General features: G+C 48.5%; 7 protein-coding genes across 7 annotated transcripts; 4 read left to right on the top strand and 3 right to left on the bottom strand.

The window, feature by feature from the left end:
- Window positions 1-1,305: 1,305 nt before the first annotated feature.
- On the bottom strand, window positions 1,306-2,656 carry F5B22DRAFT_652463 (beta-glucosidase-domain-containing protein; the record flags this gene model as incomplete). Its single annotated transcript, XM_047979610.1, has 2 exons — window positions 1,306-1,353; window positions 1,409-2,656. The coding sequence occupies 2 exons, from the start codon at window positions 2,654-2,656 to the stop codon at window positions 1,306-1,308; spliced, it is 1,296 nt and encodes a 431-aa protein (XP_047824955.1).
- Window positions 2,657-9,304: 6,648 nt separating this feature from the next.
- F5B22DRAFT_576280 (uncharacterized protein) lies at window positions 9,305-12,217 on the top strand. The gene is made up of 3 exons (XM_047973206.1): window positions 9,305-10,752; window positions 10,810-11,094; window positions 11,149-12,217. Exons 1-3 carry the CDS (start codon window positions 9,492-9,494, stop codon window positions 11,544-11,546), a joined length of 1,944 nt encoding a protein of 647 aa, XP_047824954.1. The 5' UTR covers window positions 9,305-9,491; the 3' UTR covers window positions 11,547-12,217.
- F5B22DRAFT_630808 (uncharacterized protein) lies at window positions 12,025-13,654 on the bottom strand. The gene is made up of 3 exons (XM_047976574.1): window positions 13,270-13,654; window positions 12,892-13,133; window positions 12,025-12,684 (listed from the first exon to the last, which is right to left on the bottom strand). Exons 1-3 carry the CDS (start codon window positions 13,399-13,401, stop codon window positions 12,519-12,521), a joined length of 540 nt encoding a protein of 179 aa, XP_047824953.1. The 5' UTR covers window positions 13,402-13,654; the 3' UTR covers window positions 12,025-12,518.
- Window positions 13,655-13,748: 94 nt separating this feature from the next.
- F5B22DRAFT_576268 (uncharacterized protein) lies at window positions 13,749-15,600 on the top strand. Its single transcript, XM_047973205.1, has one exon. The coding sequence runs from the start codon at window positions 14,096-14,098 to the stop codon at window positions 15,365-15,367; it is 1,272 nt and encodes a 423-aa protein (XP_047824952.1). The 5' UTR covers window positions 13,749-14,095; the 3' UTR covers window positions 15,368-15,600.
- Window positions 15,601-17,069: 1,469 nt separating this feature from the next.
- Window positions 17,070-20,563, top strand: F5B22DRAFT_576239 (uncharacterized protein). The gene has a single exon (XM_047973204.1). It carries the CDS (start codon window positions 17,187-17,189, stop codon window positions 20,133-20,135), a length of 2,949 nt encoding a protein of 982 aa, XP_047824951.1. The 5' UTR covers window positions 17,070-17,186; the 3' UTR covers window positions 20,136-20,563.
- Window positions 20,563-20,903, top strand: F5B22DRAFT_652458 (uncharacterized protein; the record flags this gene model as incomplete). Its single annotated transcript, XM_047979609.1, has 2 exons — window positions 20,563-20,837; window positions 20,882-20,903. 2 exons carry the CDS (start codon window positions 20,563-20,565, stop codon window positions 20,901-20,903), a joined length of 297 nt encoding a protein of 98 aa, XP_047824950.1.
- A 955-nt stretch (window positions 20,904-21,858) lies between these two features.
- On the bottom strand, window positions 21,859-23,754 carry F5B22DRAFT_652457 (cytochrome P450; the record flags this gene model as incomplete). The annotated part of the gene is made up of 4 exons (XM_047979608.1): window positions 21,859-22,573; window positions 22,637-22,871; window positions 22,934-23,466; window positions 23,519-23,754. The coding sequence occupies 4 exons, from the start codon at window positions 23,752-23,754 to the stop codon at window positions 21,859-21,861; spliced, it is 1,719 nt and encodes a 572-aa protein (XP_047824949.1).
- Between the last annotated feature and the right edge of the window lie 131 nt (window positions 23,755-23,885).

The following is a 23,885-nucleotide window of genomic DNA, read 5'->3' as shown; positions in this document are numbered from 1 at the left end:
AGGGGCTCCATTCAATCCCTACCTGGCTCGCCTGGATAGGTATCAAGCGGCAACATGCTACTAACCTAGGTTATAATAGTCGGAGAGCTCTGATAATCGACTTCGAATGGAGTAACTAGATCACTGCCAAGTCGAAATACTTTCTACCTACCCGGTGCCCTACACATGGGAGGCTGGGTTGGCCGTCCGATCGGAACAATGAGTTCGTACGGAGACATTACGATTATGTAAAAGCGCGCACATGACATTGTCTGATTCGATTGGGGGGTTTGCCTACAGTATGTACGAAGTAGTGAGGAGACGGCTACCTAATTCCACTCCGATGCATTCGAAGATGAACATCCTGTAGATAGGCCCGGTCTTTTCAGCACCTAGGCACGGTAGTAGTAATGAGGCTACCAATGCTAGGCATGTACGTACGTGGGTTGGTCTTCAGCTCTTGTAGCAATCTCGTCGAACCCCTCATCGGGCCGCTGTCCAGGTGCTGAATTGGGCGGGCACAGCACACATCTCGTACGTAGAGAATACCTACCGATACGAGGAGCATGAAGTCAATTGATCGGTTAGAGTTGGCGGCAAATGCGTGTGGCTGGCTTGCAGACAGGTGCAGTTGTCATCAGTCACTTTACTTAGACGTCCGGGGCATGTTCGGCCACAGGACCGGACGTGCGTTAATGCAAGTACAAGCTGCGGCGCCCGGTCGGGCAATCATAACTTGGAAGCGCGTTGTATTGCCTACTTACCCATAGTACCTGGGTACATACTGTGAGGTTACCTACTGCGTGCGTAACCTTCTTTTAGCCGATGCCGTGATATTATCTCATACATTCTATCATTGATCTACACCTTTTTTGAACAATCATATCGGCTTCATACCTAGGTAGATACCTAGGGTAAATGGGAAGGAGGCAGATAAAGATGTCCAAGCACTCAGTTCAACGGCGATTCTGCGAATGAGCTAGTAAAAGCATCAGTACCTACAGGCAGCTACCCCACCAATAAGACCCGTTACTGACGACGGAATAAACATCGGCAAGTCAGACTGTTTCAGCAAGATAACTAGGTTCATATATAGACGGTTATCATGGAACACACATTACACTACCAACATCTCCTCAACCGTGGTTCCAAATATGCACGACCGGAATATACACAATAACAATTAAATTCGATATACCATCATCATAAGCCGACCCGTAAAGTATCGTCGTGGCAGGCTACATGTGGCAAGGAGGTATCCATTAGAAAGCAAGACAAAATGGCAGCAAGAGTCAGAAGCATAGAGGTCCCAATAAATAAATACCCTTAGTCGCTCAAAGTAATTGTAACCTGTCCGCCACTCGGGATGCCGGTCTAAGAAAGGTTAGCTATAACGCCTCGCTTGTTTCGAATAGTGGCCAAAACTTACAGTGCAGCCGGTACTGCTACCAGCAAATCCTGAATCAACATGATAATAGCAATCACTTGTGATATCACCAGAGATGTCAATATTGAAGTCCAACTTGGCTTTGGAAACTGCGCTGTTGGGGAAGATAGAGAGATAGGTGATGCCATCAGACGACTGGCCAACACCGATGTTAATGGGGGCCCAGTTACCACATCCCTCAGGGTCTTCGTCGCAGACCCATACACAGCCCTTATCAGCGCTGACTCCCTTTTTGTTGACATAGTACTGCAGAGTTGTTGCCTTGCCCTGCCAGACGTAGTAGTTGTTGGATGCAACGTTAGCGAGCTCGAACGAGCTGCCAGGTGTAGAATCAATCGGGATGACCATGTTCTCTGTGCCAGGATAGTCGGTGCGGCACACCGAAGTTCCAGAACTCATTTTATTCTTTATGGTAATACCCGGAATACCCTTCTCACACAACTTCTTGGAAACGTCGCCGCGGGTCAGCTCCAATTTGCCCTGGTCGTTACAGTAAAGACCACCAATGGATTGGCCGGTGTTGCCCTGAGAAGAGGGCCACTGTGATTTGATGTAGCCGGGTGGGCAAGCATATGAGTAGAAGCCCTTCTGGCCAGCGGGCTTACCAATGCCGGTTTCGATGAAGCTAATAGCAAGATCCTTCAAACTGAAGTTGGGCGTGTATTGAAGTCCACTCCACCCACCCAGTCCGAGGTAGTCGAGAGCAAGCGCACCATAGTCGGAAGGGAAGGTGGTGCAGTCAACTTGTCCGTCGGGAAAGTCAGCATCGATACCCTTAGCACCGTTGCTCACAGGGTATGTGGTGGACTTAGTTGGCTCGGGCTCAGGAGTCGACGTGCTTGTTGGTTCAGTGGTGGTTGAGGGCGTTGGAGTAGGCGTCGAAGTGGACGAAGAGCTAGTGACCTTCTCAATGAAGACGCCATCCTCCTTAGATGATGTGCTAGTGACGACTGGCGCAGGGGGAGGAGTGAAGGTGGGTGTCGTCTCGCCAACGACGACGTATAATCCCTTATCCAAACCAGCGTGGGCCTCCTCAGGGCTGACCGATTTATCACCGAGCATGTACTGGGTTATAGTAGCAGGGACATAAGTGGTCACGACTTCGCGCTCCTCCAGAGGCGAGTTGTCCCGCTTGTGGTGATGAGCGGGATGACCATGCCGGTGAGGTTGAGCAACGGCGACAGAGCCGAACGATGCCGCAATGGCGAGGTTCAAAATGGTTGCCTTCATATTTGTCGCAACGGATATAATCGCGTGTAACTGGTTTTGGATGTAAAAGTATTCAAGTGAGCAATAGTAGGAGCGAGTCGTCTCTAGTGTACCCAAGGTTATTGTTAGCCTCGCATAACAACAACGAAGGCAAAAGGAGTTGGCCCCCTGTATTAGGCCCAAGCGCAAAAGCTCAAAGGGGGCGGTGAACATGCAATCTCGTTCATAATAAAGTAGCCCGCTAGCCTTTCCACTGCCAGCAGAAACCAAAGCCTTTGTAATATAATATCCCTTTGACCTGATGAGAATTCCGCTTACCAGCACTGGACGTATCTTGCTTTCACAGCTCTCAAGATTGATTGAATCGGGTCGTCAGTCAGTCAGTCAATCGGGACTGGGGTGGAGACGGGTTCGCGCTCGCGTTGTACTGAAATGAACGTGTTCCCTATTCCAAAAGAATGTAGTTGAGAGCTGTTAGACTCTCAGTTGGGTGGAATGGCGACGCAAAAAGATGGTCGGAAGGGAGGAAAGGTTTAAAGCGAACGTGGTGAGGGAGTGAGGGAAAAGAGAGCGAGCATGTCGAGAGAAGCTAAGGAAAGCCTAAAAGAACCTGGGAGAGGAGCCAGCACAGTACCTAACCTACATGTAGGTACATTATGGCGGCCCTGGGCAGCGCGCAGCCGTAACGACGACGACGGCACCTTCCCTCCGCCAAAGTCCCCAGTCCCACGGCCCAGGCAGTACCCAGCTCGCCCAGGTTTCTGTAGTGTGTAGTGTAGGTAAGTAAGTAAGTACATGTAGGTACACGTACTGCATGGAGCGGCAAAGGAAATGAATGTGGGTCGCATGCAGCACCGCCAACCGCGATCTTGCGTCGGGGCAGAGACCAATAGATTCAGCGGACGTGGTATTGGTACCGTTCTAAAAGATCTAAAAAGGGGCAGAGTGTCGGTTTCAAGTGGGTCATCCCTACGTACCGGGCAGAAAGCGGATTAGTGTCTCCCGTGTCACCTACACTACTGCAGGTACCGGCCAAGTTTATGTAATAAAGGGCATTGGGGTGCGAAATGTTAAATTCATGCCTCGCATCGACATAGCAATATCTACCAAATACCTACCTACTGTACGGAGTATACATAGTTAAATATTTCACATTCACCCAGAAAGGGTAAATAGCAAGCATACTTACGGGTGTTTATAATACGTACCTACATACTGTAATGGGCTGTTGTCTAAAACAAGCCCTGGGCTTGCGTAGGAAGGAACTTACTACATTCTGAAAAGGCAGAGTTCTAGCTGGGCTAGGTATTGTACACTGCCTAACTACATACATAGTATGTACCTACGTCGAAGAAGTTGAAAGTATAGGTACCTACTTATTATGTACTACAAACCCCACATGATTAAGTACAGTAAAGATAGCGACGCGGCAAAAGGGGCTTGGCAAGAAGTTCACAGCCGCCATAGGCTTCACCTGAGACGATACGATTAATTGCTGCAATTTCGGCATTTCTTAAAGCGCTGCCTTCCATGTCGCCCCTTTTGTGATTTATTCGTTCTCGTCTGCTGCAGACCATTTCATGAGGTGGTCTCAACCGTTCACGTGTTCCTCTACCGCTCTCTTTATAACGCAGGGCTCGGAACCTACATGCGTAGGTAGGTACCTAGATATGTAAGTATAATTGGAATCAAGCTTAACCTCTCCATTGGTGGTAGCAATTTTTTTCAAAGCTCCCCAGCACACGCGCAACGTTGTAGAAAAGTTATCAGCATCGATCATACAACACATGCTTGCACATACCTACCTTCTAGGTATGTATGATCATCGATAGCTAATCAGTCGGGAGATCATCCATTTAGTGCGTGTAGCTACGATTTGCCAAGAAGCAAATGGACTAAATTATATTTTTGGTCAACCTAGCTGTAATCTAACGATTCTAGGCAATGGATATTGAGTCACTGCTCGAACATAAACCATCATTTTCGGAGACTGTGTGTAGGGTTGCTCAATCCGATTAGTGGATGAGATATCTAGGTGGCTGAAAGAGGTTGTCAACGATCTTCACCGCTGGTGTGTGGGCGAGACTGAGCCGCGATGTAAACAAAAGTGAAGACATGGTTTACTTAATAGGGCAGGATTCATATTGCACATAGAGTAGGTAGGCTGATTTATCTTGCGATATTTGTACACTATATATAGACACGAGGAATACAGCATGTAGTGCAGGGAGAATACACAGCAATAAATGCGATTATGCCGTAGGCTCGACCGGGAATCTAGACTCCCCTTGCGTCATCCGAATATCTCCGGCCGGAATCCGGGCATGTAGTTTTCTGATCTCCATTCCATTCAGCTTTAAACACGAGGGGTCCCGCCAATCCCTCAGCGCACATTGCTGCTGCATCAGCTAACCCCTTTGACAGAAGGATTACACATAATCATTCGACATTGTGGAATTTCTATGACAGCTTATTTATCATGGCAATTACTTACTTAGAACGCAGCGGACCTAACATATCCCCATTACGTCTTGGCAAGGATGAGATTCTGGCATGAGATTCCGAGAAGATCTAGTGCGCAAACACCTAGTACTTCTAAGGCGAATTTGGGCCGAGCTCGGAGGTGTTAGATAGTACCAGATCCTCAAGGCTTTCAGGGCAATTGCATACACCTAGTGCAGTGTTATATAAAGTCGCGGAACGTGCAGCATCTAAGTAAGGCAGATTTCTTTTCAATCACCGAGTCTCGGTAACTACTACATGCTTTGGCCTGCAGGACTTGGGACAAAAATTGAGTTTTTGCTATCGAGCCTATCTTCTAGGACTCACCCTTCATGTTTATTCAAGATATACTTAGACGAGTTGTAGGCGAGATAAACCTGCAGGTTAGGCTGATTACACAGTAAATTCACCCATCCTACAGCTGTTGAATGTCCTGGGTTTGAATACGAGCCCCTTAGTTAGCTGGCCTTATACAGCAAGTGCATGAGCGAATACGGTACTAGATAGGGGTGGTTAACCGTTATCCGCCCGAGAGCTTATAGAAGCTCATCGCCTACACCTCGTCTTCACTTTGCTTAAAACCTTTCCAAGTAGGGTTTTTGCCTTCATGGGCTAGCGGTGGTGATACAGTCTCCCAACTAACATAGGGTTCTCTCCTTCTATGTATACATATGAAGAAAGTTGAAGCTGTCATCACTGATCACGCTATTGAAATGTTCCATGTGCATGAAATACCCACATTTCTAACAGCCGAAAAACATGCAACTTGTCATCGCATAACTATCGCCCAACGCGAAGGATACGGGAATGTGGAATACGCCACGGCGCGTGAGTACTTCTTGAAGGCGATAACAATGTCGAGTATAGTGAGTGTAAGCAATACCAATAGTCTGCATTCTCGTTTCTTTTCTATTGTTACAGCTATGCCAAACTCTTCCTACCTTTGATGAGGAAAGATACTGCAAAGTCTGCGGGGAGCTCGCACAGCAAGACCACGGGTTTGTTGTTAAGGTGGTTGTGGAATCAAAGAAGTGTCAAGAAAGACAAGTTTACTTTATTCTATGGCATAAGGGAAGCGACTTCGGCGCAATTAATCAATCTGATTTCTAGTGGAAAAGTGATCGCATGTATGCAATCCTTCAGCATATTCCCTTGCCTCCTCAAGAAATCACAGCTCCATTCTTATCAACAATCACACATAATTGTTACTTTGAGGTGTTTTTGTATTGATAATAGAATAGTTTGCATGCGCTCTCATGATTGATAGAAGTATCTTAACTCATTGATGCAAGTGATCGTGATCCCGTAGCTTCGGTGTTGCAGACATGCCAACTCGCAAAATCTGGCTGACACCAAGAAACAGAAACAGACAGTATGCATGATGCTCTCTGTATCGGTACATTAGACGCGTGAGCTGTTATGATACAGCAGGAATTGTCGGAAACAGATAAGAAATACTAATATGGAGAATAGTCATGTCTAGAATAATCCGAAGGAGAAGGACAAAAGACGTGCGAAACGTAGTACCATATAGGAAAGGGTATATAGTATTAACCACTACATCTTTGAAAGTACTACATGATATTTGTTATTACACGAAAGTTTCGAGACTCTTTGTTGTAGCCCCTGAAAAAATCGTGACGGACAGGGAGCCATGGCAGTAGATAGATATTGAAATTCAAGCCAGACTCCTCAGACTGATGCTTAGGCATATCTCTGGATAGCTATTAGTTTATAAATAATCACGATAGAAAATAAGTATAGACCGACAAGAAGCACTATCAGATGAACAACAGAATCTTTCAAGTTGCGAGGCTCATTACTATTCTATTTGTGTAGCTAAGTCTTTAGGAGCGAGTGAAATCATCTTCTCGCCTCATACTAGGCCTCCCCCGATAATGCATAACAATGTACCATTTGGGGACATAGTAATGAAAGATAGCAAGTTCGCAGAGCCACATCGATGACGGTATATAGAAATGTTACTTCTTTCCAGCAATCAGTATATGAGGCTTGTACCACAGTGTGGTGTGTTGGGATACTAGTCTTGAACGGCTGTAATATACTTGCTGTTAATGGATACCAGCTCAGACTCAACAACGCGGTTAGTGTTGATACTGAGAGCTGTTGTTGGCTCACGCGTGATAGATCAGTCGCTACTGGAATGATGTCAAGGATTTGCGGCGATTCAAGCAATACATGTAACATATTCGCACAGGTAGTCCTGTCTGAAGTATGGAATGAGGGCACACAGCGATCCAATCATCTACTTGGCACCAGTGTTGTATATATAGGTGATTAATTGAAATACTATTGCTCCCCGGTGTCATGAGGATGTGTTCATCAATCTTCGTACTCTCTTCGGGTAGCAGAGTCTGGCAGAGCTCTGACAGACAGACTACTGAATACTGTCATGACGTCTTCTCTTGGGGTGGCCTCGTAGGCTCTCGGCCTGCGCCACGCATTCCCAATTTGGAACAGTCTTATGGGCTGAAGGTCCATTTTAGGCCATGATACAACACACCTTACTCTTTCGCGATAAGTGTTGCCCGCATTGTCGAGATCGAATCGCGTAGTGTAGATCAGATTGGAGCGCATATTTGTATCCTATCAGATTGATCGATGTGCTCAGAGGCCTATCCCACCTTGTGAACGATACCAACCAGCCATTGGATGTTATTCTGGACGAGTGGCCAATAACAAGTCTTGGCCCTCTTCCCTGGTCACATATGCCGAGCTTAGTCGGCGACCTCATAGGACTCCCTGCCCCTCCATGTAAACTGCAACTAGAGGTAGCAGTCGAGACATCCATCCCACCAAGATGACAACAACTCAACACTTTCATCCAGACGGTAGAGAAAGATCCATCCGTGTTGCCACAGTATGTGCTGTATTTTTTTTGGTGTGGCAACAAAGAAAGGTAAAGTGGCTACGCCGAGAGCCTTGAGCGCTCAGCGCAGCTACCTAGGTATTTATTCATTTGATATTGGCGCCCTTTGCTTGCTGATGCGATGTACAGTATCAATACTTACAAGTACCCGACATTAGACACTGTATGTATCCTCTGAGGTCTTTTAATGTTCGCTTTGGACTCTCACTCTCTATTGTTACCTATGATAGTTTGTTATCATCGCCTATGTTATTTAATGGTTATTCAGTACTTACTTACCTACGTACTTAAGTATCTTGGTAGTATCCTGGCCTTATCTAGTTATAGCACTGGTAATAGTATTCCGATTAAGTCCTTACTTTTTATATGGAGCTAACTTTAGAGACCCTAGATTAGGTGTAGGTAGGTACCCTGCTCCTGCCCTTGATATATATACCTATTACTTGAAAATGTTTAGGACTTGATAATCAAATAAGAGCCACCTTTCTTTCGGCATGCTACTGCTGTTTATATAAATGTAGATATATAGTGGTATACCTGCTATTTGTAAACCTGCCTCTATGTACACCAATGCTGTATGTACTCCCTGAGGTGCCAGCAGATGTAAGTTGCAAGTAGGTAAATAAGTACCTATGTATGTACTTAGGTACGAATAGTAGGTACCTAGTATGCTTTGGGGGGGCAGGTGGGAAAGTGAGGAAGGTGATACCTAGCCTGAGCATGTACTCTTGAAATTGGGGCAGTACCGCCAATACAGCAGATACCCATCTCAACGAGCCGAGCACACATATCCTCAAGTACCTGATATAGCAAGTACTAAAGAACTAGTAGGCATATACATACTTAAGTACCTACCTACCTACGACATAGTATGTACTTTGTAGGCAAGGCAAGGCACTGGCCGCAAGCGTGGACCCCACCGCCTGCTTTTGTGAGCACTAGCGCAAGAAGAAGTCGCCTGTTGCCTCCGCCTCTTTCCCTCTTTTGCGCGCCCACGCCTCAGCACTTTTTGCACCACGCCTCACCTGGGCAGCACTTCTTCCCTCCCATCTGCTCATCCACAACCCATTCATTGCACCAGCCTCCTTGACACCGAAAGCGCACTGCACCTCGTCTACAGCCTCGATTTCTCACCATTCTCACTTGCCAAATCATCCGTTGAATCTGTTGAATCTTCTAGCCGATTCTATTGTTCCGGATTGATTGATTAAACTCAAATTAAGCAACAGACACAGGGGAAAAACTTAGCCTGTTGCAACGCGACATCACTAATTCGCACCCATCACAACAACACACCATCGTGACAGCCACTGTCTCCAGCCACACATCCAGCCTTACCACCCCAGAGTTCGGCGATGCGTTGTTGCTGCGCGACAGCTTCATTTGCTTCGTCTGTTTGATAAACACAATAGCATTGTTGTGGCGAACCTCGGCCACCTCGTCCATTGACCGCTGGTCTCAACCATGTCGTCCGAAAAGGGCCCTGTCGCGACCGAAGCCCCGCCCTTCGCATCAACCGCGCCGCAAGCTCCCACTAATATATCGGCCCTCTCTGTTGAATCAATAGCCGAAGCTGCTCGCGCATCGCTGAAGCGGCATCGGGAAGCCACGCCTACTTCGCCATCGTCTGTGCTGCCACCGACGTTCAGTTCCGACTTGCCTCCGTCACCGAGTAAGGCTGCGCGAATCGCCGGCCTTTCATCGAGACACTCTCCCGCGCCACTGACGGCAGCTGCTGCTATCGAAGATGAGCAACACCGAGAAGATGAACAATACAGGCTTCAGGTCACTGGCCTAACCGACAATCCAGTTTACAGGGCCCAGACCGCATTGCTGTCAGCCAATGCGTTAGCCATGAGTCGACCCGGGGATGGCCCCCAGGAGCACCATCAACATCAGCCTACAAACACCCAACCAGGAGATATGCAGCCTGGAGACGCGCAGCCCGTTGGGTCTCCGCCTATTTCTGTTCCGGTACCCAATATGACAGAATCCGATAGCAAACTAGATGCCAGCCCCGACGCAAGCTCAGCAGCGATCGAAAGCTTAGCCGGTGCTGGCGCGCCTATCGATGCCAATACCGGGTCTATAGAGGGTGAAGTGCGCAATGGCCAGGATGGGTTTAATACCCAGCCACCAGCTCAGATGGATGATAAGAATATACAATCGCTGTCTTATCCTGGTATTCTGCCACCAAGTGCGAATATGCCCGCCCCACCATCTCGTGGAATGAGTATGCCCATGACTCCAAGTGTGCCAACAGCTCCACGGTCACCTAATTCCAAGAAACACAAGTGTCCTTATTGCGAAACTGAATTTACCCGCCATCACAATCTGAAGAGTCATCTTTTGACACACAGTCAAGAAAAACCATTCGTTTGTCAAACTTGTCAGATGCGCTTCCGTAGACTGCACGACTTAAAACGTCACTCAAAGCTCCACACTGGGGAAAAGCCGCACATCTGCCCCAAATGTGACCGGAAGTTTGCTCGCGGTGATGCCTTGGCTCGACACAGCAAAGGACCGGGCGGATGCGTTGGCCGACGAAGTAGCATGGGAAGCTATATGGGCGAAGAGGATCCAGATGGAGTAAGCCGCTTAGATGGCGATGACTCGACAATGGCTGGTGTCGTTTATGATGTATCCATGAACGAGGCTGACATGACGGAGGAAGAAAAGCGACGGCTGAGCAACTTACCAAGCATCAAAGCATCACACATTGAAGGTACTTATATCTCACTCAAATCTTCTCCTGCTCACTTACCAACATCCCTCACTTTAGGTGTTAGCGTTAACCAAGGGCAACTATTCCCTCCAGCCACAGATCGTGGCTCTGCTAGTTCTGCAGCTCACACACCCGGCACTAGCATTGGATCTATACCCTTAGGTGGCGGCAATGCTTCTATGTATGCACAGACGGGAATGACGGAAAGTCCTAAACCCTTAAGCCCTGGGCTCCAAGCTCAGGATTCCGCAAATTCAAATAGGCAGCGCTCTCCAAGCTTAACAACGCAGTTCCAGCAACAACATTTCGGCCGCAACCAATCTGACCGCCGCTCGCCACCAGGTTCGTATACTCACATGTTCAACCAAACACCATCATATACTGAACTCGATCCAGTATCAACATTTACAGCTGCCGATGCCGCTAGGTATGCTGCCACGGCTGCTTCAGTTGCCAGTGCACAGGCAGCCAGCGCTCAGGCAGGGGCTGGGAATTCTGCGCAACATCAAATTCCGCCAGCTCCTGGGACCGGGCACACGCGAACTCCTAGTGGAACCGGCCAGACTGGCAGTAGTGGTGACAGCACTACTAATAACCTATTTGCGACAGACCATGGAGTCTGGGCATACATTAGTAATCTTGAGGAACAATTTCGGCTGTTGAGTGAACGTGTGTCAGCGATGGAAGCCATCGAGAGGTCTCAAGATGACAAAATCTCCTATCTGACAACTGAAATGGCAACGTTGAGAGCTCAGGCTGATCTGAATAATACTACGAGTGAGAAGGCTAGTTAATGCCCAAACTTCCTCAGATTATTTAGATCAAACCAGCGGTAATACTTATTCACCGCATATTATACGATTATATGCCAAGTCGGATGAACAGGAAGAGAAGCAGACTGGCTATTGCCGGTCTTCGCTTCATCGATTAATTACCTTGTATGGATTCATGCTCATGTGGCGTTTTTGGTGTTGGTTGAGTCCCAACGAAAAGCCAGTGATATTTTGTCGATCGTTATCTGTGTAGATATCCTTGGGAGCCCATTTCCGCTTCCGCAGTGGGCGGTTATCTTGCGTTGCCTTGTTATATCAGTCGAGTTCCAGTGTCCGTGTACATTAAAAAGCGCAGATAGATCGCCTCAAGGCAGGACACGTTGACCGATTATTCTATCGCTTAACATAGTAGTAATACGAACACATCATCTACCATTACTCCCTTTCTAACACGTATATTATCGCACTTACCAAGGCTTGTGCTGATGCTAATAGCATGGCCTAGGGCTATTGGGCACACATTCCATGGTATTAGGCTCATCTATCACAATTTATCAAATGAGAGCTACCTAGAGCCCAATAATCAAATGGTTTCTCTATCTATGATGGGGATGTAGGACGACACCTGTTACAAACATGCAAAGGGCGAGGAGCAGCTGGTATCCCGAATTATTACACTTCAAGGGGTGTTTGCGTATGACTTTTCCGGCACTGTCTTGAACTTGTACGGATAGATGGTTGATTGCAGTTTCGTGTGACGTAACTAGTCAGTAATGGACAAACGAGAAGTTGCGGTGTTATTTCTATCCTCTCTTTCCTCGCTTATTCACAGCCTTAAACAGTCGATGAGAAATTGGCTTGAGGAACTTGTGTAACCTCTTTACTAACTCAGGCTGTCGTAATCCCCTGGTCTAGCTATGTACGTAATGTAAACCAAGCATGTCAAAGTGAAAGAAAATAAAGGTCTATATTTATGTATGTTTAGTGATACAGTTAGGTTAAGCTTAGTTTCTCAGCTGGCTCAGCCGCCTTCTCAGCTAGTTTCTTCGCTTTACGCTCCTCCTCGGCCGCGGCCCGTTTCCTGAAGTGCTCCGTGATGTGGTCGAGGTTCGGGGAATGGCCTGCGGGCACATTGTATGGTGAGCCGGAGAAGATAAGCCTATGATACGTGCGTTATGTCAGCGGCATTGGACTCCTTGCTGTAGCGAGTAGGTACATGTATTGCTTTCGAGCTATTTGCAGAGCCACTTGTAGTGTATAACCGGTAGTCCCTCAATGTGTCTAGAAAAGGAAAAAAAGTCATGGTGACATAATGTCTGGAGAGCGACTGTATCCAAGTGCAAGGGAAATTAACGGGCTGGCGTACTCAGGAGTCTTGAGATCCACGTGTGTGCTCCTGCCAGCATTCAGGAATAGGTGCTTGTCGTGGGCAGCTTGCTCGATCATATCCGTGCGCAACTTGTTGCGTTCCGCAAAATCCTTCTGCAAGTAGTCGAACTGTTGTAGCCATTTGCTAAAGCTAGAGGGCTCGCCGTCTGCGCCAGGGCGCGAGATCTGATAGGCGACGATCGAGGCTGGTAGGGCGCCTACAAATACGTAGAATGCGGTCTATTGAGGTAGTCGTTCAAGGTCAGCTCCATCTTCATTTTCAGCGCCAGCCTCAAGTCTCCATGCAACAGATACGCAGAGTACCGCATCTTTTAAGGGAGCGGGTATTTCGATATGGGGTGACTGAGAGACATACACCTAATCCCTCGTTAACCTTGGGCGCTTCATGGTGGCCGTGGCTCTCGGAAGCGTAAGATCGGGTTGTGCGGAGAGTCGTTGGGCGAGCACGGCGGGCCACGCCAACCGCTCTTGTTCGGAGGGCCTGCATCGCGGGATTGGGTGGTGTGTATTGCCAATTGGCTTCAACAATCTATGACGGATTGACCGAGCTTCATGAGCTTCAACACAAGACGGAGAGGGCTACCATTAGAGGTGGGTCAGTTTGAACCAATCATGACCGCTGCTATTCTTACAGTACTCGAACTCAGTACAGTGTATAATACTGTATCGACTGTATTCAATACTGTTAATATGTATATCGGGATAGGTACATTGATGAGTGTCACCAATCTCACTTAGATACTTGAAAATCTGTCCAACTCATAGTTTAGTTAATACCATATACGTCTCCTAATCAATTTACTCATGTATGATGAATATGGCCTATGAAATGCTGGTGCCTGGACTAAATTTGCACAACTGGCCCATAAGCATGCGAAGAGTTTCTTCGTTTTATGTGTCTTTTTAGTGCTTGCAAACTGTCCTTTTTCGGAGGTTATCGCCACCTATGTTTAAATTCCTACAACAGGTCATGGTCTATTCTCCTATCGCTTTTAGTTCTTACCTCCCAAGTTGACATCAGTTTCAATCAAGTAATACTCTCATATTTACACTAACTTAGCTAAAAGTCCGCCGTCGCCGGACTCTCAGTGGGAAACCCCCCCAATCTCATCACATCTATATTGAGCCTCCATCAGCCGATCGAGATAAAATCTCGCGATACCCGGCGCCACCACATCAGAATGACAACAACTCATCTGCTTAGCATAAAGCGTATTATTTTCCCATTAGTATTAGTGTTTACTGTGCTTTCTTATCTTACCTCTGCCACATTGTCTCCAGCAGCATCGCCTGCCGCCGAAACCGAGCTCATCTGTCACACGGACAATCCAGCGGAATGCTATCCAAAGCTTTTTTCAGCGACAGAAGAGTTTCAGGTCGTCCACGATGATCAGGGCTTACCACCGGGACTGCACGTGCAGCTTGATGTTCAGACAGGCCAGAAAAAAGCCAAACTTTACAACCCAAGCGAGGAAAACCCTGCCCTCGCAGGCCTGCCAGTCGACCAAGATGTGATCGTAGTAGATCCCGAACCGCGCCCGGATCAGGAGTCCAAGATTCCACCCGGTGCACCAGCTTACGAACCTTTAGGTAAGGTCAAGGCACCGCGAGAGAAGAATGAGGATTTCTCCCAAGCTCTTCAAATAGTGAAGGAAAGCTTTGGACGTCAACAACCTATCAAGAATAGCGTCCTCCACGAGGCGCTGCAACTACTCGATGATTTGTCTCACGATTTGTACTACGGTCTACAGATCGCAGAGGATGCGGAAGCCGTACAGTCACTGTTCTGCTTGCTGCTCAGAGGCGAGGAGGCTGAAGCACAGGAGGGGCCTTTCACAGAGCGAGCAGATTTCATGGCGTCCTCTGTGCTGTCTGCCACCATCGGAAACAACGCGCGAGCCCTTGCGACCATTGAAGGAGCCTGGGGCAGTATATCGAGCAAACATTGTGAAGCAAGCTCATACCCGATAAATCAAGAACTATTCATTCACTTAGCGCCTACAAGCGAACCAAACACCAAGCTCGAGTCCGAGGAGGCAGGAAACATCCGCCTCTATCTCCCAGTTGTCAGCGGACTGTTGAAGAGTCCTGAAATTCGAACCGAATTTCTAAATGACGACGGGATGCGTAGCCTCCTTCAGATTCTACTCCGAGAGGGTCCTGTGTGGGAGTCTAGGAGAGCGAAGGCTGCCCAAATTGTCTCGGACACTTTTCTTGATGAAGATTTTGGAGCAACACTAGGTCTTTGGCCTAGAAAACAGCAGACAGATGCTGCCAAATGCACCACGAAGGGGCCTCGGTCATTAGACGAGGAGTGTTGGGCATATCACTTAGACAAGATTAGTCAAGCAGCTGGGGCACCGGAGTGGAGTAAACAACTGCTTAGTCTTTTACAGCAAGCACAAATGCCAAGCTCGTCTTCAGAGGCGCCGCGAAAGCATACCGAGTTGTAGATAATTAGAAATAAGAAGCGACGTGCATCGCAATACGAGTAAGATCATATGTCCATTTACACGAGTCGTTTTATGGTGTAGCCAATACCGGGATAGATACTGAACAGCAGATACCTAGGTAGATTCGGACGCGCAACACGCCGGAGAAAGAGGGGCTGACGTTGCTACGGCTTTCACGGGTACCAAAAAGCCGAGCGTGTATAGATGGAAAGAACGTTAGCCGGCTAAGCGCGCTGTGCCATCATTCATATAGCTGGTCTTGTTACCCTCCTTTCTTCAAATATGAGTTGTTAGTAGCGAGGGATGGAGATATGTCAGCGACGCTTACGTTTGCATGTTTGAAGGTGACCCGAGGCCGCCATCCAGTTTGACCTGTCAATGTTGGGTGAACAGCTGACGCGGTTCCTCCCTACCAATATGTAGTACAAGCGACTGCTCGATCGGATTTCACAGCGTTTCTATGCATGCATGTTAATGCGCGCCTCGAAGAGGAGAGAGATAGCTGGAATTTATGTGATGCAGCTTGTTGATAAGTTCTCTAACCCAGCATATGCATACCTACCTAGCCAGGTAACCGACTACAACTGCGTGTCCGCCTAGCGATGCAAGTGCATGGATACGTGCCTAGAAGATAATAATATGAGGTAGTAAGGGGAGCATGGCATGCGAACGCTCATCAAGGCGAGTCTCTGTCGCGATATTTACTTTGGTACCTACTCCCTCGGCTCCCCAAAGCTGAACGCTGGACGCTGGACGCTGAACGCAAGGCACACCCGTGCCCGTGCTACCGACATACCTACATATTGCCCGCGGTGGGGTAGCGAGGTCGTCAGGGACCCGGGCTCGCCAGGGTCGCTTGCAGGGTTGCAGCCGCGGAGGGATGCGAGTTGCTGCATTGCTGTCCATTCAAGAACCTAGCTTGCCCGGTTGGTGGCTTGGCCTGAACCAATTCGCCAATGGGAGATGCAGAACGCTGTTGTCTGGCGGCTATATCGAACGCTTACTTGCCTCAACTAACTCGACGCAACCAGACAGAAGCTCGCTCTCAACCTCTCATCTCCATCGTCGCGCCAAAGTCTGCGAAGCCTTCCCTTGTTCGAAGGGAGCAGACGAATAACCATGGCTCGGCCACCACTTAGCGGCCGTCGTTGCGACGGGGTCCGATTTGCCTGTGGATCGAGCTACTGTAAGTAGTGGCATTTCCCGGTGCAGGTTCAAGGTGACGAGCACCTCGACTAGGGAATAGGTAGATTGGTAGGTACCGGTAATGTTTCGATAGATATGTCATTGTCACTGTCATTGTCTCGCCTCATTCACGGTTACATGTTGTGCGTACCTAAGTACTGTACAACCTGTACTTGCTCTAATAAAACTGCTGTAGCCCGCATCTCCCTCCACATGCACTTTTGCTTCCCATTGTCTTCCCATTGTCTTCCTAGCCGTCACCCTCTCTTCCCTTCCAAGAAACCAGGTACCCAGCTTAGATGTGTTTCTTCCATTGTCTTCCTTAAATTAGATCCTCTTTACAGTACGGCGCGGCCAGTGCCTCTTCCTTTCACCAGGACACAAGGGCCACTCTTATAATATCCCTTGTGACCGGCCGTCCTCAAAGCAAACACTCGAAAAGAACACTCTTCAAAACTGTAAACGCCGCTCTCTCGTTGCTAAGGGCGGCACACTCATTTCTCTTCGGCTCTTCCTTCGAGGGAACGCATGTTACCATTCCCCTACTAATTCACCACGTGCTAAAACACAAGCCGGTATCTTGAGTTTTAGCTTCTGTACATAATTTTATCAACTTTCTGCCTGTATTTTTACCATGGCTGCTGTTAACACTTACCCGAAGTCGACGAATCCTTTCCATACAATCTTCGATGACGCAACCTCCAAGGATGGTATGAAGGATGAGTGGGAAGATTGGGATGTCTCCAGTGATGATGATTCTCGCTCCCGTCCCAATGACCTTATCGACCTTTCCGACAACAACCCCGCGTATAAGACCCGAAAGTCGTATGCCAGGCCCACGACTAATCGCTTCACACAACATCGACCTGGCCAGCTGCATCGGGTTAAATCTAGGGCAAGGCAAAAGGCCCAGAATGCGAAGGCTGGTATCACACTCGTTACTGATATGTCGCAATTTCGGCAAGCTGGAGTCGGTGGCCCAGACGCCGCAAGCAAAAACAAATTCGCTTACACTCCTGCTCTTCAAGCACTGGAAGGCAAGCAGAGCTCACCTTCAATCGGTAGCTTCGCCTGGTTGAAGCGTAAACCTGGAAATGGGGGCACCAAGCGGTCGATGATGTTCGATGATCACTCAGCAGACCTATCTCCAAACGCTCGGCCCATTGTCATCGGAATCTCTGTTCCATCGGACGAGGCAGGAAGCCACCAGGTCAGCCCACAGACAGCCGTCGTTGAAACGCCGATGGAAATGCCATTCTCTCATGGAGCCGGTAAAAAGGCCCCAACGCCTCAACAGCTACGGTCCGTATGGTCTCCGGATACAGAAGATAGCGACTCCCCATATAGCACTAGACGCGCAGTCTCAAGCGTCTACTCACAATATACTGTGTTTGGGGGTCCTAAAGCGGCTTCCGATGCACCTCCTGTTCCAGCATTGCCCGCTACGGTAACATTCAGTCATCAACAACAGTATGATGAGGACAGCAGTGCTCCTTGTACCCCCTTCGAAGAGGATGACAGTCCCGTCGCTACCCGGAAATCGCAAAAATTAAAGGTGGCCACCACAAGCCCTGAGAGTGCTAGCAGTCGAGCGCACGGCTGGTGGGACCACATCACGACTCCTTTCACGCCACAAACCAATAATCCATTCAAGTCTCAACCGCAACAAACCGGCTCCAGTTCCACGTCAGCTCCCCAGGAATGGTGGAGTGGTCATGATGAGAAGAAGAGTGCTTCTCGGGCATCACATCTGACGATTATCACCCCAGCAAGTCAACGGGAAAGGGAAGCTACTACAATAGACGCCATCGCGCAAGTCCCCGTTAATAATACACACGAGCAGAGCTACTCTGAAAAGACACGCGCCTTATCGGAGGGAAACCATTCTCATGACGCTCCACCACCATACGAGTACACAAAAGCACACCCAGAGACCAAGGTCGCTGTCCCTCAGTTCTATATTAATCCCCAGCCTGTACCATCTCCTGGGCCCATAACGCCGTGTCTACCCGGGACAATGACTTCTCAAAGTGGTATCGGCCTCGCCGATATCCCTTTAACGCCATCAGGAGTGCGCCAATTACCTAGTGCAGTCCTCCCAGATCGTGTCGCTGGATCTTACAGAACTGGCGATCACTTTTATGAAGCGCGGGGTAAAGGTAACAAAATGGAACGACAACGTCGCCGTCACGAGAAAGAAGATGTTATGGCACGGAAGGTTGGAGGGTTCTGGAGGGGCCGCGGATGTATCCCAGAGGAAGGGTGCTTTGGGCGCGGTGGTCGTGAAGGCCGAAAGAGAAGGAGAGTGTGCTTGGGCATAATAGGTGGTGTAATTGCTGCCATCATTCTTATTATCGTCCTTGTAGTCGTTCTCACGCATAAAACAATGTCTACGGAAAAGGCACCTGGAGATCACCCTGCTCCCGCCGATTCCAGTGTTCCGGAGCCAACCGGTGTGCCTGCGCCTACGTATTTCCTGAACCTCACAGATTTCCCGCCGATGCCAACAGGTGTCTTGACAGTCACTAAGCCCAAGACAGCTATGGCTGTGTCGGGCTGCTTTACGGATGAAACACCTTCGACTGCCTGGTCTTGTGCAGTGCCGAAGGAGAATCAAGGGTCAGCTCCGATTGAGTTCATCTTCCAGATCCAGTATGACAACAATACGCGAGAGCTCTGGAAACTTGCAGACGGAGCCGGCAAACCTAAAAAGGGGACTGGCGTGACCAAAGAGAACACAATTGATAAGAGAGATTTCACGACTGACAATGGCTTCACACCTGACCCGGAGCCGCCTTCCTTGAATGAGATAAGGTTCCTGGGAAATACAACAGATAAGATTAAGTCCCCGAAAAAGGAGGGGGAACCTACACCATTTTTCATAAGCTTGCTAGAGTCTCTCGACGGCACCGTTGGCCCAAATATGCTCTCACGCCGACAAGGTAATGCCATTGGTGGATCCGGGGGCGACGGGACTGGCGAGTTCAACCTCACCGACATTCTCCCTGCGCCCGAACTGAACTCCGACGGCACGGGAGCGCCTGTACGCCTATTCCCTCTGCCTGTACAACAACCCCTCCGTCTCTTCGACCGCGACCTACCGACGGAGCACTATGGCTTCTATACATACTTTGACAAGAAGATCTACCTGGCGAATAGCAAGAAGCGGGACCCAGCAGATGAAAACGGCGGTGTGCCCATCGCGGATGCAAAGTCACTCGTGACATTTGCACAGACGAGGTTCCTAGTCAAGATATGGACGCGGATGGATAATGCAACGGAGCTGCTCAACTCAGATGATGCCTCATCGAAGGCCGATGTCAACGCCATGCCTTTCCCTATAACTGTCATCGAAGATATGCATGGAGGCGATCCGTCGTTGAAGAAAGACTTTTCGTACGGCGTGTTCAGCAATATGGAAATCAATCGCGCGGACGCAACCTTACTCGAAGCGAACATTGGCTTCCAGGGCACCCTTGTCAATGGCAGAGGAAGCAACGAGGATAGCTCCCTGGGAGGCTTCGACGGGGGTACCGGTGGGTGCAAGTGTGAGTGGAGGAACTTTGAAAGCGACCAAGGCTGAGACAGAGAGACGGAATATCTGTCTATTTCCCATTTCAGGAGAATGCGGCTGGCTCATCCTCGGGGCCTATGATTATAATCGGAATGACTCGTGACAAGCGAAATGAGTTCGGATAGTCTATAAGCAAGGGCAATACTCAGCCTTGAGTGGTCCTCCAGTCTCCTACGATTTTTCCCTATCTTTCTTTCTTTTCACTCTTGTTGATCTGGTTATCTTGACGGGGCGTTAAGGCTTCTTTTTTTTGGCATTTACATTTGCATGGCAGGATTGCGTAAAATAGGGATACCTACAACCGTAACTAGATAGCTTCGTTGAGAGCTAGATAAATGGCTATGCGAATTCGTTCTTAATATAAACAGAGGAAATCAGATTATATATACTCAATTGAATGTACTTTTATCAATTTCTTGATGGTTATGTGGGTAATATGAGCCAGACTATCACACGCTACCTCGGCGACCACCTTGTGGATCTAGATCCCGTAGAAACGGTGGCCGCCATTACTAGTCACTACTTCCGACAGTCGAGGACCATCTGCCTCGCTGTGGTCTTCGCTGGGAACGACATAGCTAATCAAGATATTCTTCGAAGAGTTCTGAAGTTTGATCCCAAGGGGGAGAGAACGCTTGGCAACTGCAGAATATTCAACCTAGCAACTAGAGGCGGAAACTCAATGGATGACAATCAGGGCGGAGGCGATTGGTAAGCATCTATAGAGATGAATAGCTCGATCTAATTTTTCACAGGCTTTCAAGACATGTTAACTAGGTAATCTTCATTACGATTATGGTAGCAGCCGCTACTGTGATTTGGATTGGGGGCTACATCTGGCGTCACAAATACTTAAAGAAGAATAATCGTCTACATGAGCTTGGAAAAGGCTTGCCTACAACCTAAACAAGAATTAGTACTGCCAGGGCTGCCGAATATCAGATCTGATTGTGCAATAAAGATAGTTTCAGATATCCTTCCATCTCCTACAGCGCAGGAGCACGTGGGCCACGGTCTGTCGCCCTTCTCCGCACTGGCACTCCGGGTCCAGGATGCCGGGGGCTTTCCTGTTGTACAGGAAGTCCCTTAGGCCGATCTTCTCTGTTTGTAACTGGGTTAGGATTGCTGTTTGTCTCTTACTTAAGCCCTTGAGGAGTTGGAGGACCTTTTTCGTTGGCTGTGGTATGTTCCCAAACGTCAAGTACCTTATCGCTTTCTAGGATCTGAGACTAACCTTTTTTCACCTCAGACCTAAAACCAGATAATATCATGGTAACCTTCGAAGACCCCTCTGTCATTGAAACTTACGGCCTTCTCTATGGAATTCTCGAAAGCGATGATGGTGCCTGCAATTTCTTGAGGACGCTCTAGTGTGAGATATATAAGTATCTGTGTCAATACCGGTTAGGCCACAGTCTGGTGGGGAGAAGTCAAATGTACGAATTGAAGACGAACTTCTATAGCTGTCTACCGCACATCTTGAGGCTCCTTGCTAACAATCTTGTCTTTTCATACATCTTGATTAGGATATTTTCCTGTCTTTCTTTCTTTGTACTAGTCTCATGACTGGGTGTTCCTTCCTCAGAATGGTAAGACGTCATGATGATACATGATAGGAAAGCTTGGGCTTGTACTTGTTGCCCCCCTTCCGTGAATGGCTCTTCGATCTGATTATTGTCCAATAGTTCTAGATCCCGGGTTATATGTTTCCTCTCATTAATTAGTAATCTCGTCAAACCTCCAGCCGCGGGTTAGTCTTGCCTGGGCGACGCCGTATCCTTACCGGTATTTTTCCAGCTGAGTGCGACACGCCGCCTCCGAAACCGTTCAGCGAGAAGTCTTCCTTCGCGTTTAAACCTTCTCCTATAATATCGCAATCGAATAGGCTGACCATCAACGCGATTGTCAATAGTATCTGGCGCTTTGCGAAGTGCCGACCAGGACATTGGCGAACCCCTCCTCCATAAGGGATCCATCCCCCCTCAACCTCCTTGGCCGAGAATGTTGGAGCATGGTCCTGTAATTTCGAACGGCCATCATCGGCACTTTTAGTTGGATGCCTGAGAAATCTTCCGACCCAAAATTGGTCGACAGGATGCTCGTTGTTCGTGCCGGTATTCCACACTTCGGAATCCATGTGTGCAACCGTCGTCGCTGTCACAATAACTTTCTTCCTGGGTATGACCCAATCTCTGATTCGCATATCGACTCTGTCGGGCATTCTGATAATATAGAAATGCATTCGGAGCCGAAGCGTCTCGGCGTAGGTCGCCTGAAGGACCGGTAAGCGAAATAGACGGTCAAAATCAAACTTAATGGGTGGTGCATCTTCACGTCCAGCATCGACTCTACAGGCATCAACCTCAGCTCTAACACTAGCCAAAAGCTCGGGGTCTCGATATATATCGAAGATAGCCCAAGAGGTAGCAGTAACAGAATTACGCGACCTACATGAAATATCAGTGAGAAATTCTTGTGCTACCTGATATAAGTTAGGTGCCATAGCTTACGCCCATATTGCGCCGAAGTCCTGAGATGCGATGGCCGCGTAGTCGAAGCCGTCCATTTCTAGAAACATTTTCTGCCGCTCCCTAAAGAAGCTGCAACCCCAGAACGGGTCGTCGCCATCGGCACCAATGGAAGATTCGGTGAAGTGATCTCGTGCGTGCTGCTGCCAAGTTTTCACGGCGTCCAATGCTCTCTTACGCTCCGCGTACGCCCTTGGAGCGAGAAACCAGGGGATACCTACAAACTGGATTAGCGAGCAAAGAAAACGTGGCCGAGACTCTCTCTTATTTATGTCATACCTTGGAGGTAAGTCTGCAAATTGCGATCGAAGTTCCAAAAGCTCTCAAGAAAATCCGGATTCAAAGCCAAAAGATACGGGCCGCAGAGGGCGTCGAGGATCGCTACGGTAGCCTCGTCCCCTACTACCTTCATCAAGTCGGGTTGATAAGTCCAGTCAGACCGAATGCGACTATGCATAGCGTGCAGTCGCTGCGTGATCTTGGCTGCGAACCTGTTCCAAAAGGATGGAAGCCCTTTTCCTTCCAGAAATCGGGTCAGAGAGTCGTGCACGCGGTAGTCAATCCGATTACGAACCTCCACGGTACTATCAGGGTGAGGCACAGGGTTGCCGCCTGAGTCATCCTTGTCAAAAAGCTTCAGCGCCCGGGCTGGCAAGCCAAATGCGTATCCAAGGGCAAATTTAACGAAGGGAATAGATGTGCATGCTGAAGAACCCTTGAAAAGCGCCTTTAAATTGTCCACTCCGCTGACAACATAGAACTCTTGGTTAAGTATCTTGACTCGCGTAGGTTGCTTGCTCTGGAAGAAATTACTACTGCAAGTCAACGAATGTCAGGACCAGGGCCACTCGGCTGCAAGCGTACTTCGGATTCAATACATATGCTCTCGGGTTGAACAGATATGCGATTGGAAGACTCCCCAAGAAAGGGAAGACGTAAGGGAACGTAGGTGGCGTGCCTTTCGCATGGGCGAGCTTGTCGTTCGCTAAAGGCTCATGATGACACTTTCTCGCATGCCACAGCCAGAGCGCGCCGAACAGAAGTAGCGCGAGTACCCCTAAATGAACTTCACCGTGCGGGGAAAAGAAATACGAAAGCATTCTTCGAATCAAACTGGATCATGTCATAGCACTCAGGTCTCAATAATGTCCCAGCAGTTTCTGGCAGAGAGCGGCTGTTGTTGTTGTTGTTATTGTTCCATTTTAACGTCGGTAGGGGCGCTAAACACCCG

This window comes from Xylaria bambusicola (genome assembly GCF_022495145.1).
Source record: "Xylaria bambusicola strain CBS 139988 unplaced genomic scaffold F5B22scaffold_92, whole genome shotgun sequence".
NCBI classification, from domain to species: domain Eukaryota; kingdom Fungi; phylum Ascomycota; class Sordariomycetes; order Xylariales; family Xylariaceae; genus Xylaria; species Xylaria bambusicola.
Note: the sequence above shows the minus strand (reverse complement) of the source record. Positions and strands in the feature narration are given on the sequence as shown.